This window comes from Ochotona princeps, chromosome 2, assembly GCF_030435755.1.
Source record: "Ochotona princeps isolate mOchPri1 chromosome 2, mOchPri1.hap1, whole genome shotgun sequence".
Taxonomy (NCBI): domain Eukaryota; kingdom Metazoa; phylum Chordata; class Mammalia; order Lagomorpha; family Ochotonidae; genus Ochotona; species Ochotona princeps.
Genome location: NC_080833.1, coordinates 32,729,261 through 32,746,183, shown reverse-complemented (window position 1 = coordinate 32,746,183; position 16,923 = coordinate 32,729,261). Strand labels below are relative to the sequence as shown.

The 16,923-nt window shown below is 46.9% G+C and overlaps 1 protein-coding gene across 11 annotated transcripts in view; it reads right to left on the bottom strand.

Moving 5' to 3' along the window:
• CCDC30 (coiled-coil domain containing 30) overlaps nucleotides 1-16,923 on the bottom strand; it is a 108,491-nt gene that overhangs the window by 50,644 nt on the left and 40,924 nt on the right. For 7 of the 11 annotated variants that reach the window (XM_058679764.1, XM_058679781.1, XM_004591681.3 and 4 more), the window contains 2 exons: nucleotides 15,663-15,826; nucleotides 2,922-3,165 (listed from right to left, as the gene is read on the bottom strand). The exons of 3 other annotated variants lie outside the window; for them this stretch is intronic. In XM_058679764.1, coding sequence (XP_058535747.1) covers nucleotides 2,922-3,165; nucleotides 15,663-15,826 — 408 coding nt within the window. The remainder of the gene's footprint in view (nucleotides 1-2,921; nucleotides 3,166-15,662; nucleotides 15,827-16,923) is intronic. One more of the 11 variants, XM_058679816.1, reaches the window with a different exon arrangement.

Genomic DNA, 16,923 nt, shown 5'->3' with positions numbered 1-16,923 from the left:
TTTCCTGATGAGTTTAGATGGAGCTCAAGAATTATTCTTACATATATTTTTAAAGATTTTCTTTTTAATTGGAAATGCAGATTTACAGAGGGGAGAGACAGAAAGATTTTCCATCCTCTGGTTCACTCCCCAAGTGGCTGCAGTGGCTAGAGCTGAACTGATCTGAAGCTAGGAGCCAGGAGTCTCTTCCAGGTCTCCCATGCTGGTGCAAGGTCCCAAGGCTTTGGGCTGTCTTTTACTGCTTTACCAGGCCACAAGCAAGGAGCTGGATGGAAAGTGGAGCAGCTGGGACACAAACTGGTACCCATAAGGGGTACCAGCACGTACAAGGTGAAGATTCAGCCACTAGGCTATAGTGCCAACCAAGCCCAGCATGTCCTTGTTTTTTTTTTTTTTTTTTTTTTTAAGATTTATTTTATTTTTATTACAAAGTCAGATCTACAGAGAGTCTACAGAGAGGAGGAGAGATAGAGAGGAAGATCTTCCGTCCGATGATTCACTCCCCAAGTGAGTGCAAAGGCTGGTGCTGTGCTGATCCAAAGCCAGGAGCCAGGAACCTCCTCCAGGTCTCCCACGCAGGTGCAGGGCCATCCTCGACTACTTTCCCAGGCCACAAGCAGGGAGCTGGATGGGAAGTGGAGCTGCCGGGATTAGAACCAGCACCCATATGGGATCCAGGGCACATTCAAGGTGAGGACTTTAGTCACTAGGCCACGCTGCCGGGCCCATATCCTTGTTTTTTAGACAAGATAGAAACAGGACTCATCAAAATCAAGTCCCTTTGGATCTTACATAATGGGTCCATTGTGTAATCCTCTGCCTGCAAGTGACAGCATGCCCAGTGGGAGCCAACTCGAGTCCCAGCTGCTCCACTTCCCATCTAGCTCCCTGTCTGTGGTCTGGGAAAGCAGTAGAGGATGGCCCAAGTTCTTGGGACCTTGTACCTGCATGGGAGATATGGAAGAGGCTCCTGGCTCCTGACTTGGCTCCAGCTCTCCATGGCCATGTAAGAAGATGGAAGATAATTTGCTCTCTCTCTCCTCTCTGTAAATCTGCCTTTCAAATAAAAAGAAATTCCTTCCTTCCTTCCTTCCTTCCTTCCTTCCTTCCTTCCTTCCTTCCTTCCTTTCTTCCTTCTCCAGGTTTCAGCTCCAGCTGCACTGCTCTGTGAGCCAGCAGATGCAGATTTTTCTGTGTCTTCCTAATTATGAAAACTCAGACAAACAAATAAACAAATCCCGCCCCCAACACACAAAAAAACCCCAACAATTTGATATATATCCACCTCCCAACTTGATTATGTATCCATCTCTAGCTTTAAGCCAATCAGGAGCAAGTACCCTAGCCATGAAAGATCCCCCACCGCACTGTTGTGGCTTTCAACTGGCACACATGTCCAGGATGGCTCAATGTGGCTGACAGGTGACTCTCCTGGGTTGTTGGCAGTGATGAGCATCATCCATCTGAGCAAGATGTGTGGAAAGGGGAAAAAAAAAAACCAGAAACAACCAACAGTGCCTATGCAAGACACTATGCACACCAAAGTGGCATGTGTTACAGGGGTGAGCCAGACTAAAGTGCCATGTGCCAAGAAACCACCACAGTCTCCCAACCCCATGGAAAGATCTGCTCCATTCTCACTGTGGAGCCAGTGAGCAGAACCTTCTCCTGCTGTCTCCCTTGTGCTTGCACACAAGCCTCCCAGTAACCTTACTTGGGCTGCCTGCTGCATCCTTGTTAAGTCTTTTTTTAAAAAAAGATTTATTTATTTTTATTGCAAAGTCAGATAATATATATATATATATATATATTCTCATATATATATATATTCTCATATATATATATATGAGAAGGAGAGACAGAGAGGAAAATCTTCCCGTCTGATGATTCACTCCCCAAGTAACTGCAACGACTGGAGCTGAGCTGATCCAAAGCCAGGAGCTTCTTCTGGGTTTCCCATGTGGTGCAAGGTCCCAAGGCATTGGGCTGTCCTCAACTGCTTTCCCAGGCCACAAGCAGGGAGCAGGATGGGAAGCGGGGCTGCCGGGATTAGAACCAGTGCCCATATGGGATTCAACATCCTTGTTAATTCTAATCTTCAAGTAAGCCAAAGAACACAGGATTGGCAGCAGTTCTGGCTGGAAAATGCCTGGCTTGAAGGCTAGCTCAGGCTCCGGGGGGGGGGGGGCGGGTGCAGTAGGTGATGGTTTAATAGTTGGGTTATTCTGCTCATGTGGGAGACCTGATTCCTACCTTCAGCTTTGGCCTCATCTTTTTTTTTTTTAATTTTTATTTTTGAAATTTATCATACAATTCTGTATAATCTGGGATTTCCCTCCTCCATTTTCTGCCCCTGATTGATTTTTCCCATAATGTCACACTCTTCAAAGGAGTTACAATTCCATCAGTCTGCTATTTAAGTGAGCCCCGATAATAGTGGTACATACAACGTCAGGCAGTCCAACATCCCATTGTCTAGATATATCCAACACTTTCGTTGGGAGTCCATGTTTTGTTTGGAAGCAAAAATGCATGTTGCATTATGTCTTCACTTCTGGATATGGTAGTCTTCATTATTCCACCACTATACATTCTAATTTGCATGATGGATTCCTTATATTAGAGAGAACATATGGTATTTTCTCTTTTTGATTGACTTATTTCACTGTGCATAATGGTCTCTAGTTGGAACCATCTAGTTGCAAATTGTATAATTTGATTCTTTTTAATGTTGGCCTAATCTTGACTGCTAAGGGCAGTTCTGGGAGTGAAACAGCAGACTGGGGAATGTTAGGCTTTGTTTGTTTCTCTCTTGCTCTGTCTCAAATAAATAAATGAACTAATAAATACAACATTTTAAAGTGTTTATGCTCACATCCAGTAGCAGGAAATGGATCCATCTAAGTGTCTGTGACACCCACCTGGGCACAGCTGTCATCTGAACTATCCCCAGAGCTCTGGGAGTGCAGCAGGCTCTGATCGATACGGCTCAGCTCTTGTCTAAGCCTCACAACCTCCTCAGCCTTCATGGTCAACGGCTCTTCTGCATCTTCCTCATCTTTGTTCTGCTGGCAGTCCTCTTCCTCCTGCCTCTCTCTCAGGACCACACCCTCCTTTGCTGACTCCTCTGCAATTTCCTTCTGCTCACTTTCTCCTAATGAGGGACTTGGTGCAAATACAACAATAAAAAAGCATTATGTCCACCTTGAATGCTTCAGCAGAATAATCTTATTCTTACAAATAACCCTTAGAGAGTCCAATTTCTTATATTCAGGGAGATGACCCATCACAGACTTTAATTTACCAAAACAACCATTTTAATGAGTTTTACACTTTTCAATTGGGCAGATATATGCTGTCAAGATTAAAAAAACCCGGTGGGCCCCAGGAAGGGGTGTCCTGCTCGGATCCCGACTCCAGCCACCATGTGCACATGGTGAGCTGTCCCCGGGCCTGCCTGGAATCGGGGGCTGCTTCCTTTCGGGATGAGTACACCGAGGGGGGCGGAGTCTCATGACTGGGTAGGTCTGGGGCCCACCCACCGCCCTCATTGGGTGGTGAATGGGATTGGGGAGGGGTGCGACCTTGGGCCTGGGGATTTAAACTTCCAGCAGCTTGGGGCTGTTGGTGGGCCCCAGGAAGGGGTGTCCTGCTCGGATCCCGACTCCAGCCACCATGTGCACGTGGTGAGCTGTCCCCGGGCCTGCCTGGAATCGGGGGCTGCTTCCTTTCGGGATGAGTACACCGAGGGGGGGAAGTCTCATGACTGGGTAGGTTTGGGGCCCACCCACGCCCTCATTGGGTAGTGAATGGGATTGGGGAGGGGCGCGACCTTGGGCCTGGGGATTTAAACCCCAGGAAGGGGTGTCCTGCTCGGATCCCGACTCCAGCCACCATGTGCACGTGGTGAGCTGTCCCCTGGCGGCCAGTGCGCCATATGGCGCCAGGCTCCGCCTGCTGGCTGCCCGGCCGGGGAGCTCTAGGGTATTGGTTGTCTGAATCGCTTCTTAGGTAGCTCCAGGTTGATCCCACTGTGCTTCTGGGATGTGAGTCAATCCTAAAGATTCCCAATCGCAGTAACTCTTACTTTGAAGAACTTGTAACCACATAACAATGCTGAGCTGTGAACACCAGTTCATGCAAAAGCTAAGGCTTGGGCTTGTCCAGCAGGATATCCTTTTACCTGACATGATGATGGATCAGGAGACTGGTCACATTAGGCAGGGCCATAACATTAATTAGCACTCGAGAATCATATGCAGTGGTAGATTCTGTGTGGGATGTGTGGGCCTCACCCTGTGGAAAGTCTAACCCCACTGGTAAGCCCAAGAGTTTGGGTGGTTTTGGATTAAGCTAGGTGTGACCAAGGAGCCTGCCATCAATCACAGGTAAAGGAACCCACAGCAGTCTGGACTTGTCAAGGCAGCAGCAACCGAAAGTGCATCCTGAATAGGGTGTGGGGTGGGTAGGGCTGCAACATTCACCAGCTCACATAAGGCCAAATGGAAGGCCACACTGTGCCGAGAACTGGCCTGAAACTCATTGGCATGTATGAGAATTGAGTCTGGGAGTGGATCAAGTGGAGGAACTTGGGAAACTCTCCTGGGGAGTCACAGCTCCCGCTGGTGAGCATGTGGTTCAGACCTGGAGGTCGGACAAGCCGGGCAAAGTAGCTGCAACAGTTGGCTAATGTGTAAATTGGTAATGGAGCGGGATGTACTGGGCAGGACTGAGCAAACCTTAGCCTACAAGCGAAACTAGACTCTTGCACCTAATGGTCTACGTGAATCAAGGACGCTAAGCCACAGTGTCTAAGGCAGAGGCCAGGACAAATGAGGGACTGAGCCAAGCTGAGTCAGAGCAGCCACTGGCCTGCGCGTGATCTATGCCTGGGAACAGGCCTGGTTGGGGAGCTAAGGGGACACCCTAACTGGGTTGAGGTTCCCACCAAGGGGCGCGTGTGCTGCGTTCTAACCAGGAAACAGTTATAGTCTCCCGTGGCACTAGTGTGGACTGGGATTGGATGCACCAAGCCAACCCAGACCCCAACACCATCTGGTGTTCTGGAGAACCAGGATGGATGTGGGACTGACCAGGCTAGGTCTCAATCCCCTACTGAGCCGTGTGTGAGCTGTATGTGGGTATGGACGAGCCATGGCTGGGCTGAAACATCCAACAACAAGAACCAGAATGGGTTGAAAGCCAGCCGGGAAAAGCCACTATTCCTGCTAGGACAGGAGGTGAACTGAGTAGGGCTGGCTCAAGGACCCCCAGGTATGTGCAAAATCTGGCATTGGGAGAGGTTCTGATGGAGGGGCCTGGGCAACTCCTCTGGCAGGACACAGTCCCTGCAAGTAGGCGCAAGAAGCATGATAGGAAATAGCCCAGAATAGGCCATGGAAAGTTACCCACTGGCATACATTTGGCATGGGTCGGGGGCAGACCAGGCTGAATCAGTACATGTCATCCATCCACTGGCAAATCAGGACACCAGAACAGAGTGTGGGTCGAGCCAGCTTTGATCGCGACAATACCCAGTGCACAATATGGAATGCCAGGGAGAGGTTGCTGGTACTGGATGTGACTGCAGCACCCAACCAGCATGCGTGAGAACCAGGAAGGGAGGGGGCAGAGCCGGCAGGGGATTAAGGGGCTGGTCCCCACGCCGGACAGCTACTCCCACTGGAGAGCATGGGCTGGGATGGGGACAGACCAGAATAAGCAGGGCTACAACACCTTTGCGCCTCATGTGGACTAGATCAGGGAAAAGCCAGGCTGGGCTGATTATTCCTACTGGTGCAAGCATAAATTAGAGTGGGTGAGGGTTGTTTGGGCTTAGCCACAGCATTAGATGGCAGAAGCTGGCACTGGGGGATAATTTTGTCAAGTCAAACCACAGAACCACCCGAAGAGTGCATAAACCGGGATTGAGAGAGACCCGGGAGGGAAATAGTGGGTTCCCCCCTCTTGGGTTACTACTCCCACGGGAGGGCATGAAAACTAGGATGGGGGCTGGGGTGGCTAGACAGAGGCACTCAACAACATCCATGAGGGCTGGATAGTTGAGCTGGTTAGATGGAACAAAGCTTTAATATCCATTGACACGTACGAGAGCCAAATGGGATGTGGGACATACTGCACTAGTCTGCTACACATACTGGCAAACCAGGGTAAGGGGCAGGCCTGGTGAGGGTTATTGTGGGTCGCTCCGACTAGGCTGCAGCTCCCACTGGTTGATGTGAGGACCAAGTGCGTGCTGGGCAAAACCAGGCTGGACTGCAACACCCATTGGTTCCAGTGGAAGTTGGGACTGAAACAGAACCAACCCAGCAATTGCAACCATCAGCTGATCGTGGAGATGGACTATGCCGGGCCCTGTGCTTGCTAGAACATACAAGAATCTGGTCTGGGAATACCTCAAAGTTTCTGTGGGGATCTCCCCAATCAAAATGCTGGACTCAGAGTCCTAGCCAAGAAAAGACAGAAGAAAGAACAAGTCAATCAACCACCTCAGCTATATGTTGGCAGCGTAATACTGGACAAATGAAGACACTACAATCAGTGGATTCTTCAATGACCTCACCGAGCTAGGAGTGGCGAACTGGCAGCAATTCATAACTGGTGAACTATTAAAACCACTTGAGCAAGGATCTCAGAGCATGCCCCACATCCGGGACTTGGGGAGGGTGGGGAACTGGGTGGGGCTTCTCCCTCAATATCCCCCTTTACCTCAGATACAAGAAGGAAACAATATGGACATAATAGTCTTACCCACTTCCCTAAAGCCCCTGAACCTTTTTTACCGTAATTAACTATGTAAAGATTGTCAACAATATAATTAAAAATAATAATAAAAAAAGATTAAAAAAAACCACTCTATAAGAAATTAGGGACTTTGGCAAACACTAGGTCTACAGTAGGACAAACTCTGTGACCTCAAGGGTTTATACTTCAGTGAAAGGTAAAAACAAGTATGAAGCAAGGAGATAACATGTGTAGTAGCATCAGTGATCCCTCAGTCTCCATGGGGACTGGTCCTAGCACTCCTGCAGATGCCAAAATCCAACAATACTCAAGAATCTGATATAAAATGATGGAACATTTGACATAACCTACACACATCCTCCCGTATATTTTGAATCATCTCTAGTATTACTTATAACAATGAATACAATGTAAATTTTGCTTAAAGAGCTGTTATTCTATGTTATTCACGCAATAACACAGGGAACAAATTCTATACATTGTTAGTACAGATGTAATTAAAAAATGCATTTAATTTTCAAATTGAAACGAAGAGTGACAGAGAAAGACAGAGAAAGAATATCCCGCCATTGGCTTACTTTCCAAAAGCCCCTAACAGCTGACACTAGGCTAGGCCAAAAAGAGGAGCTAGGATCTCCATTTGGGTCTCCCATATAGGTGGCAGGGGCCCAATACTTAGGTTATCACCTGCTCTCTCCCCGGTTCATTAGTAGGAATCTGGATGGAAAGTGCAGAGTAGCTGAACACGAACTGGGAACCCCAAATTGGAATGTGGGTGTCCCAAGCAGCAGCCTGACCTGCTGCAAAACAAAGCCTGTATCTGGACATAATTTTGTTAAAAGTATTTTTGATCCATCATTGGTTGAATCTATGGATGCAGAGCCTGCAGAGAGGCACACAGGGAACTGAAACATGAGGTCTGACGGATGAGTAGAGACAATAATAAATGTAAAGGTAGAAGTGTGTGCATATGAAGAGTCTTCCAAAAGTTCATGGGAGCAGACATTTAGTACAGCGGTGAAGTCACTCTGTGTGGCACTCACATCCTGTACTAGAGTCTTGGCTACTCTGCTTCAGCTCCAGCTTCCTGGGAGGCAACAGATGATGGTGGCTCAAATACCTGAGTCCCTGGCATCTACATGCAAGAGCTAGGCTCAATCATGGGTTCCTGATTGGCCTACTCGCATGGAAGACCAGGTTAGAGTTCCTGGTTCCTGGCTTCAGCCTGGCTCAGCTCTGCTTTTACAGGCATTTGGGAAGTGAACTTAAAGATAAAAGACCTCTCCTTCTCTCTCTCTCCATATCTTTTTTTCATTCTACCTTTCAATTAAAGTGAAGTCATAGAAGACACCTGGATTTTTGTCTGGGGCAAAAGGGCAAGAACAAAGCAGGTAAATGTGGTATATGGAGTGAAGAGGTGGCGAAGGAAAACACACAGGTGCTGAATATTGTGACATCAACACTGCTTTGGGTAAGACCACCCAGGAAGAAGAGAGAAAGTGGGGCGAGGAGAGTCATCTTGGAAAGAAGATTAAAACCTTACGAGCAACAAGCAAAGAAGTCCGAGGAGTCCGAGGAAGGAGGAGAGGCAGGGGACCGTGAACCACAGAAACCAAGAGGAGGACATGGGCCTGGTAAGATCAGAGAATGTGAAGGAAGAATAGAGTGGACCAAAGATGCCAAGGCTCTTCAAGTGACTGTACATGAATGGACTTATTAAAGTAAAGCAAGATATTACCACAAAAAAAGCTGAATGCCAACTATGATATTTACAACAATGCGATTTAAAATAAATGACCAAATGGAGACATGGAAATGGAGATTAAATATAATTCTTTTTTTATATATATATATATTCATTTATTCATTAATTACATTGTATTATATGACACGATTTCATAGGTACTGGGATTCCCCCCACCCCCTTCACCCCAAACCCTTCCCCCATGGTGAATTCCTTCACCTTGATGCATAACCACAGCTCAAGTTCCGTTGAGATTCCCTAATTAAAAGTTCACACCATACAGAGTCCAGCATCCCACTTGTCCAGTTCAAGTTCGACGGCCTCTTAGGGAGGCCCTCTCAGGTTTGAAGGCAGAGCCAGCAGAGCGTCACCTCGATCAATTAGAAGCTACAACATACCATCAGCAACAGTCCAGGTATGATGAGGCTGGTGCAGAGTTCACTGATTGACATAGTCCATCTTAGAGTTTCCCCTTGTCCAGTTTTCCGCTGGAAGCATAAAGCTGAGGTGGTTGGTTGATCTACTCCATTTTCCATCTTTTCTTGGTTGATGCTTTGATTCCTCCATTTTCTTCAGGGGAATCTCCTAAAAAAACTTTGAGGCATTCCCAGTCCAGGCTCCTACATGTACTACTAGTAAGCACAGTGCCCGCCACCGTCCATCACTCTGATCAGCTGATGGTTTTAACCCCTGGGTTGGTTCTCTTCTGAGCCCCGACCTCCATTGGAACCAATGAGTATCGCATCTCTCCCCGGCTCTGCCCATCACATTCTCGTCCCTCACGTAAACCAGTGGGAGGTGTGCTGGTCAGGTGTTGCATTCCCTACTGGCACAGGCCATTTCACCTTGGCATTTTGTGTTTTGTACTGTTTTTTTTTTTTTTTTTTTTTTTTTTTTTATCGCAACCAAACCCGGCCAGGCCCCCACACAGTTTCAGCGCTTGGGCTTGCCAGTGGATGACGTGAACTGACTTAGCCTGCTCTGCCCCAACCCGAGCCAAGTGTATGCCAGTGGGTCACATTCCAAAGCCTCTTCTGGGTTGTTTACCTCCATGCTTCCTGAGTTTATTTGTAGGGTCAGTGTCCTGTCAGAGGAACTGTTCAGATTCCTCCATCTGACCCCTTCCTGGTGTCAGGCTTCACGCATACCAGCAGGTCCTTCGGCCAGCACTGCTCTTCGATCCATTCTGGTTCCTGCTGTTGAGAGTTTCAGCCCAGCCACAGCTCGTCCATACCCACGTATATCTCATATATGGCTCAGTTGGGGTTGAGGCCTAGCCGAGCCAGTCCCACATCTATCCTGGTCCTCCGGAGCACCAAACTGTGCTGCGGTCTAATCCGGCATGGTGCGTCAAGTCCAAATCGATATTTGTGCCAAGGGATTACATGACCCGACCAGAACTCAGCCCCCTTCCAGTTCCTGTGCCCCTTAGTGGTAAGCTCCACCCAGCCAAGGCCTCCCTCAATCTCCCCAACCAGGCCTGTTCCCAGCCAGAGTTAAGTATGTCAGAGGTTGCTCTGGGTCAGTCCAACGCACCCCATAGACTGTCATGCCTCCTGCATAGACTCCACCGGTTCTTCTAAACCATCCAGTGGGGTCAGAGTTGGCACAGGAATTGGTCCACACATACCTGACACATTCTAGCCCCGAATATGGTTCTCATATACCAGACAATGTCATAGTCTTGCATTCTGTGACCCCTCTGCTGATCCCTCCTCCTATCAGGTAATGGGGTATCCTGCTGGACAAGCCCAGAATTTTGCTTTTGAAAGGACTGATGTTGGCAATCGGCACTATAAAGTGACTACATGTTCTTCAGAGGAAGATTAAATGCCATTGAGAATCTTAAGGACTAATACACATTCTCAGAGAACAGTGGGTTCAGCATGGAGCAACTCCTGTAGCATATCAAAGGAATCAAATCCAAAATTTCCTGGACGGGTGGCCAGCAGGCGTAGCCTGGCGCCAAATGGCGCACTGGCCGCCCGCGAGCCTCTCACTCCATGTACCTGCGCAGGTGGTGGTAAGCCTGGCTGTGCTAGGCTGGACTCGTGGTGGAGCACCCGAGCACCCCGGGCAGCATGGCTGCCCGAGGTTTGAGATGCTCAGGCCTCCGCCCGGATCCTCCTAGCTCCTCCCCCACTCCAGCCACATGGCGCGCTGAGGAGGCCCAGATCAGCTTCTCAGAGCCCTGGGACAACCCCCCCCAACACCAAAAGAGGGCCATCAAACCAGGATTCCGGCAATCTGGAAATCGTGGGGGAGCTTCTCCTCCACTCCAGCCACATGGCGTGCTGAGGAGGCCCAGATCAGCTTCTCAGAGCCCTGGGACAACCCCCCCAACACCAAAAGAGGGCCATCAAACCAGGATTCCGGCAATCTGGAAATCGTGGGGGAGCTTCTCCCCCACTCCAGCCACATGGCGTGCTGAGGAGGCCCAGATCAGCTTCTCAGAGCCCTGGGACAACCCCCCCAACACCAAAAGAGGGCCATCAATCCAGGATTCCGGCAATCTGGAAACCACCCGCGAGCCGCTCACCCCATGTACCTGCGCAGGTGGTGGTAAGCCTGGCTGTGCTAGGCTGGACTCGTGGTGGAACACCTGAGCACCCCGGGCAGCATGGCTGCCCGAGGTTTGAGATGCTCCGAGATTAAAGATAATTCAAACAGAACTGATATGAACACATCTCCCCACTGGAGATCAGGATGGAGTTCCTGGCTCCACTTTGTCCTGGCCCCGTCCTGGCTGTTGCAGTCACTTGAGGAATGAACCAATGGATGGAAAAGCTTTCTCTTTTCCTTTGTGTGCCACTGGCCTTTCAGGACCATTTTTTTTAGAACACGGAAAATCTAAACATATATTTCATAATGTTTAGAAATGGACACAGAGAGAGTTTCTTTCCTGAAGATGGAAAAGATCTGTTTCCCTATTTCCCCCCATTAAGTAAAACTAAAAACCCTGAACATTATAAATAAAAAACATAGGAAGACTGAAAGGTGAAGAAAAGGCAGTAGACCATCTGAAGAGCTAAAGACCAGAGGGATAGCATGGCTGCAAGTTTCCCGGGCTTACTTCTGGACTGGTATTTACACATCCAGACATGGCGTTGGACAAGACAGCAATCCAGACAACAGCTACAGTACAGCCTCCTTCCCTACACAGCACACACACACACACACCAGCTACTTCCGGCCAAACACCAGGAAAGTGACACCAAGAAAGGAAGACAACTCCTGCACACCCCTCATTTGTTCCTCAGGCTTCCACCAGGTTACTAGGGAGCAGGGACTTGAATTCCTACTGTAGTGTCAGCAGAGACCCACTGGCCACGTGGAGGCGCTCTTCCCCCTCTCCACCAGGTGGTGTCAGAGGCGGCTTAGAGGTTCACTATTCCTTCCCACCCTCTGCCTGTCTTCTGGTATCAGACAAGAAGTGGGAAGCAGTAATGAAGCACTCCCTCTCTCAGCCTAGTTGGGGGAGGAATTCCTTCTTTCGCCAGCTGTAAAAAAGATCGTTTTCTCCTTTGGGTTTTCTTGGAGGCTGAGTGGAGAAGCTGCACCTATCCCCCTTCCTGGCAGGTATTCAGGGAGCACCTTCCTCCCCCAAATGCTCCCCTTAATGGAGTGGTCTCAGAAAAGACCACTAAACCCAGTCTTATCCATGAGTTCTATCAGATAAAGAAAAGGATTAAATAAGACCCATAGTCTTACAATACTCAAAATATCCAGATTTCAGTCTAAAATCACTCATCATATTGAATTTAAGTATCAGTGCCTGTGTCAAGGCATAGAGTTAAGCCCCCACCTGCAACACTGGTATCCATCCTTTATGGGCACTGGTTCGAGTTTCAGCTGCTCCACTTTCCATTCAGTTCCCTGCTAACGTGCCTGGGAGAGCAGCGGAAGATGGCCCAAATTCTTGGGCGCCTACACCCTTGCAGGAGACCTAGAAGAAGCTCCTGGTTCTGGGCTTCAGGCTGGCCGAGCCCTGGACATTGTGGCCACTTGGGGGGTGAACCAAAAGATGGAAGATTTCTTTTTCTCTGCCTCAATCTCTGTCTGTCCTCTATATCTCTGATTTTCAAATAAATAAATAGTTTTGAAAAAAAAATCTACTAACTGGCACAATGGCTCAGTGAAATCCTTGCCTTGCATGCACTGGGATTCCGTGTGGATGCCAGTTTGTGTTCTGGCTGCTGCACTTAAGTAAATAAATAAACAAACAAACAAACCTACTAAGATCACTCATCATAATCATCCCATCAAGAACTCTAAAATCATAACTTGATTGAATAAAACAAAAAGAAAAAAACTTGAGGCCAAGACTGAGAAATTAGAATTACCTAACAAAGATTGTAAATCAACAGTCATAAAAATGCTTCAAGAGAATTTATGAGCCTATTTTACAGAAACAAAATGTCTCAAAAGATAAGTTTCAAAAAGGAGCAGAATACATAAAAAGAACCAAATGCCATTTAGAATTGAAAAACATAAATAAAAATTAAAAAAAAACTCAATGCCTGGGCTCAGCAGTGGAATGGAAGGACAGGGAAAAGAAATCTGTGAACCTGAAGACAATGCAACTGAAACTGTCCCATCTGAATAGGAGATAGAAAACAGAACAAAAGGAGTGACTGGCGCCTCTGGACCTGTGGCAATGGAACAACAGGCCTAGGACTTAATGCCATCACATCTATAAAGGACGGGAGGAAAAGAACAGCTGAAAAATATTTTAAGAAATAATAGCTACAAACTTTCCAAATGACAAACAAGCAGATTCAAGAAGCTGGGTAAGCTCCTAAATGGGATAAACCTAAAGAAAGCCAGACCAAGCCATATCACAGTCAAACTTCTGAAAAAATACAGACAGGGAAATCTTTTTTTTTTTTTAAAGATTTATTCATTTTATTACAGCCAGATATACAGAGACGAGGAGAGACAGAGAGGAAGATCTTCCATCCGATGACTCACTCCCCAAGTGAGCCGCAACGGGCCGATGCGCGCCGATCCGAAGCCGGGAACCCGGAACCTCCTCCGGGTCTCCCACGCGGGTGCAGTGTCCCAAGGCATTGGGCCGTCCTCGACTGCTTTCCCAGGCCACAAGCAGGGAGCTGGATGGGAAGTGGAGCTGCCGGGATTAGAACCGGCGCCCATATGAGATCCCGGGGCTTTCAAGGCGAGGACTTTAGCCGCTAGGCCACGCCGCCGGGCCCATAGACAGGGAAATCTTAAGAGCAGAAACAAGACATGTTAGTCTGCCTTTAGTGGAAATTAGAACGACGGTGAGCTTTCCTCAGGAGTCAGAGACCCCATAGTGGGCTTGGGGTTGGAGCACAGTGATTTAGCCTGGGGTTAAACCTCTGCTTGGGAAGCCCAGTCTCGGATCAAGTGCCATTTGCTTTTGCAGAATGCATATAAGTAACAGAAGAGATGAATTTCAGAAAGAACCACATGAGTAATCTTTTTGAATAAAAGTTAAGAACTCCAAAGGGCTAGTAACACTATGGTGCAAAGGAGGTTTGAATCCCAGCTGCTCCACTTCTAGCACAACACCCTGCAAATACACCTGGCGAAAACAGTGGATGACGACTTCTGCCATCCACATGGGAGACCCAGATGGATATCTGGATCCTGTTGTGCCTTTCCCTCTGTGTCTCTTGGTTGCTATTATTGATGTGATTACATGATGGACCTAAGGCAGGTGGAGACTGTGAACTGGGCCTCGGGAAAGCATCATGGGACAGGTAGACAGGGAAGCCTGTGGTAGACACAGAGACGGAATAGACCAGATATGGGAAGCAGTTTGGACCAAGTCATGGAAACAGGAGGCAGCAAGTAGTTCTTCAGAGAGAGAGAAGCCCAGTATATTTCTAATGGAAAGGCACCCCCAGTCCACATATGAATGAAGGCCACAGCCTTGGTCCCTGTGGCAAATATTCCTGCCAATTACCCCAATCAGTGGAGTGGATTTTTTTTTTTAAAGATTTATTTATTTTTATTGGAAAGGCAGATACACAGAGAGAAGAGAGAGAGGAATAGCTTCCTTCTGCTGATTCACTCTCCAAGTGGCTGCAATGGCAGGAGCTGAGCCAATCCTTAGCCAGGAGCCTCCTCTAGGTCTCCCATGTGGGTGCAGGGTCCCAGGGCTCTGGGCTGTCCTCGACTGCTTTCCCAGGCCACAATCAGGGAGCTGGATGGGAAGCAGGGCTGCTGGGACATGAACCGGCACCCATATGAGATCCTGGCATATGCAGGGCGAGGATTTTAGTCACTAGGCTGCTGTGCCAGACCAATGGAGTGGATTTTCATCTGCTTTGATCGTTGCTGTCAGCTCCTCCTTCACCAGAGCTCTAAGTTCCATCATTTCATCTGCACTGCCATTTACCAAAGCCAGGCCACTGTCTCCTCAGTGCTCGCCAGGGAACTAAGCAGCCTTGTATTCCCTCTATTATAGAAATACTGCAACTGTATCATCCAAAAGCCTGATAATACATCCTTCTCCTACTCTTCCCCCCAAAGGGAAGCCTTAACATTGTAACCCAGCTTCGTGGCTTTTGTTCTTGGCACCCTGACCATGTCCCTCCCCTACCAACTCGCTTTTATGTCCTTCCTGCTTTGGAGACTGTATTTCTTCGTGGTGAATCCTGGACTCAGAGTTTACTCTGAAGTGAAAAGCAATTTTTAAGAGGACATAAAATTCAGGGAGCCTAAACTAGCAAAATCAACTTATACAGAGATACAAATTTGGATGTTTCTATATTTCTGCAATTTATTGATGAGTGTATAAAAAGGCAAAACAAATAAACACAACAACCAACTAAACAAACTTATGTAGGGAGTGGCCCCAATTACATAAAAATATACATTTGTATGTACTCATGAAGAAAAAAGAAAAATTGAGATAAAATAATCTTAGCAGGAATAACAGGCTATAAGAATTCCTTCAGGCTTCTCCATGCTTTCTATATTTCCTAGAGAAAGCATATATGTATTTCACAAAGAAAGAAAACATTTTTAAAACATACATCAAAACACAAACTCTTTAGAGAATGCTTACGATCAGTTTTTACACTCACATCCTTTGAATGAATATCAAGTTCTTACAGTGATCAAGATAAATAATTCCTATGACACACGCTTTTTCTCTATTTACCAGAGTTCCTCTCTCTCCTCCTTTGGGTTTTGAATCTCTATTTCCAAAATTGACAATTTAGACACAAGATCTTTACAGGTGTTCTCACTTGTAATCAAATTTGCTGTTTTCCCCCCAAGAGTAAAATGATTTAAATTTTCGAATTGTTGTGAAAGTTTCAAGACCTGTAAAGTGAAGTACAAAGAAAAAGTATTCTACTTTGGGTACTGTTACATACAACTCTGAAAAAATTATACTGGTTTAATTAAATAATGTACCTTAAATGTACCTTAAATAATAATAATGTACCTTAATGTACCTTAAATAATGTACTAACTGAAGTTTTACTCCAGGTTACTACTTTGTAGCTGCTATATAACTTAACCCATTTTTACTGAAGGTATTAAGACATAGAAATTCATGACATAAAAAGCTAAAAAGGCGGGGGATATTTGGTTTCTGGGGTTGGTCCATTGAGTTTCATTTTAAGTTCTGAGACAAGCAAAATGACGTGGCCCATAAAATTTTACACTATAATCACACCTCTTTGTTAAGTTTCAAATGTATTTCCCTGACTCATAAAAGTATATTCTTACACGTTTATAACAGAGAACAGAAAAAAGATTGGCTACATATGACAGAGAACAACTGATTCCATTTATTGGAAAATATACGAACTTGTACGGGCTCCCCTCCCAGGCTATCTCCGTGACTATCACAGTGGCTCTCAGGCTCCGGCACACAAACACCTCGCCTGAGTAGGTAATGAAAGGCGCACTGCAGCTCCCATCCTGAGATGGAGTCAGGCAAGCAGGACAGGAGACAAGAACCTGCCCTGTAAAAAAGCCTCCCAGGCAATTCTGATTACGGCGTGAGGGTCACCTCCTGGTTGTGTGACTGGGAAAAGCAGGAATTCAGGTTTCGATTGTGGTTTGACTTCTATAACCAGGTTCTGAAGATTTTCTTTCCTTGAGGGTTACTATTTTCACCTTCATATAAAATGCAAGACTTCCTTCAGGTAACAGAATGGATGGTCAGAAAATGGTCCAAAGAATGGAAAAGGGATCCCCATCAAATTACAGAGCTAAGGGAAGCAATATTGCTGATTCATATCCCAACTCTGCCTGAAAACGTTTTTCAGAACACAATGGTTTTAATTCCAAAGATTAGTTAGTTTAACAATTTCTTAAATTAGGTTTCCTATACCTTTTTAATTCCTTGAAGCAAAACTACAGTGATGACTGTGGTCTAAAATCCTAAAAATCCGCATAATCTCACATGG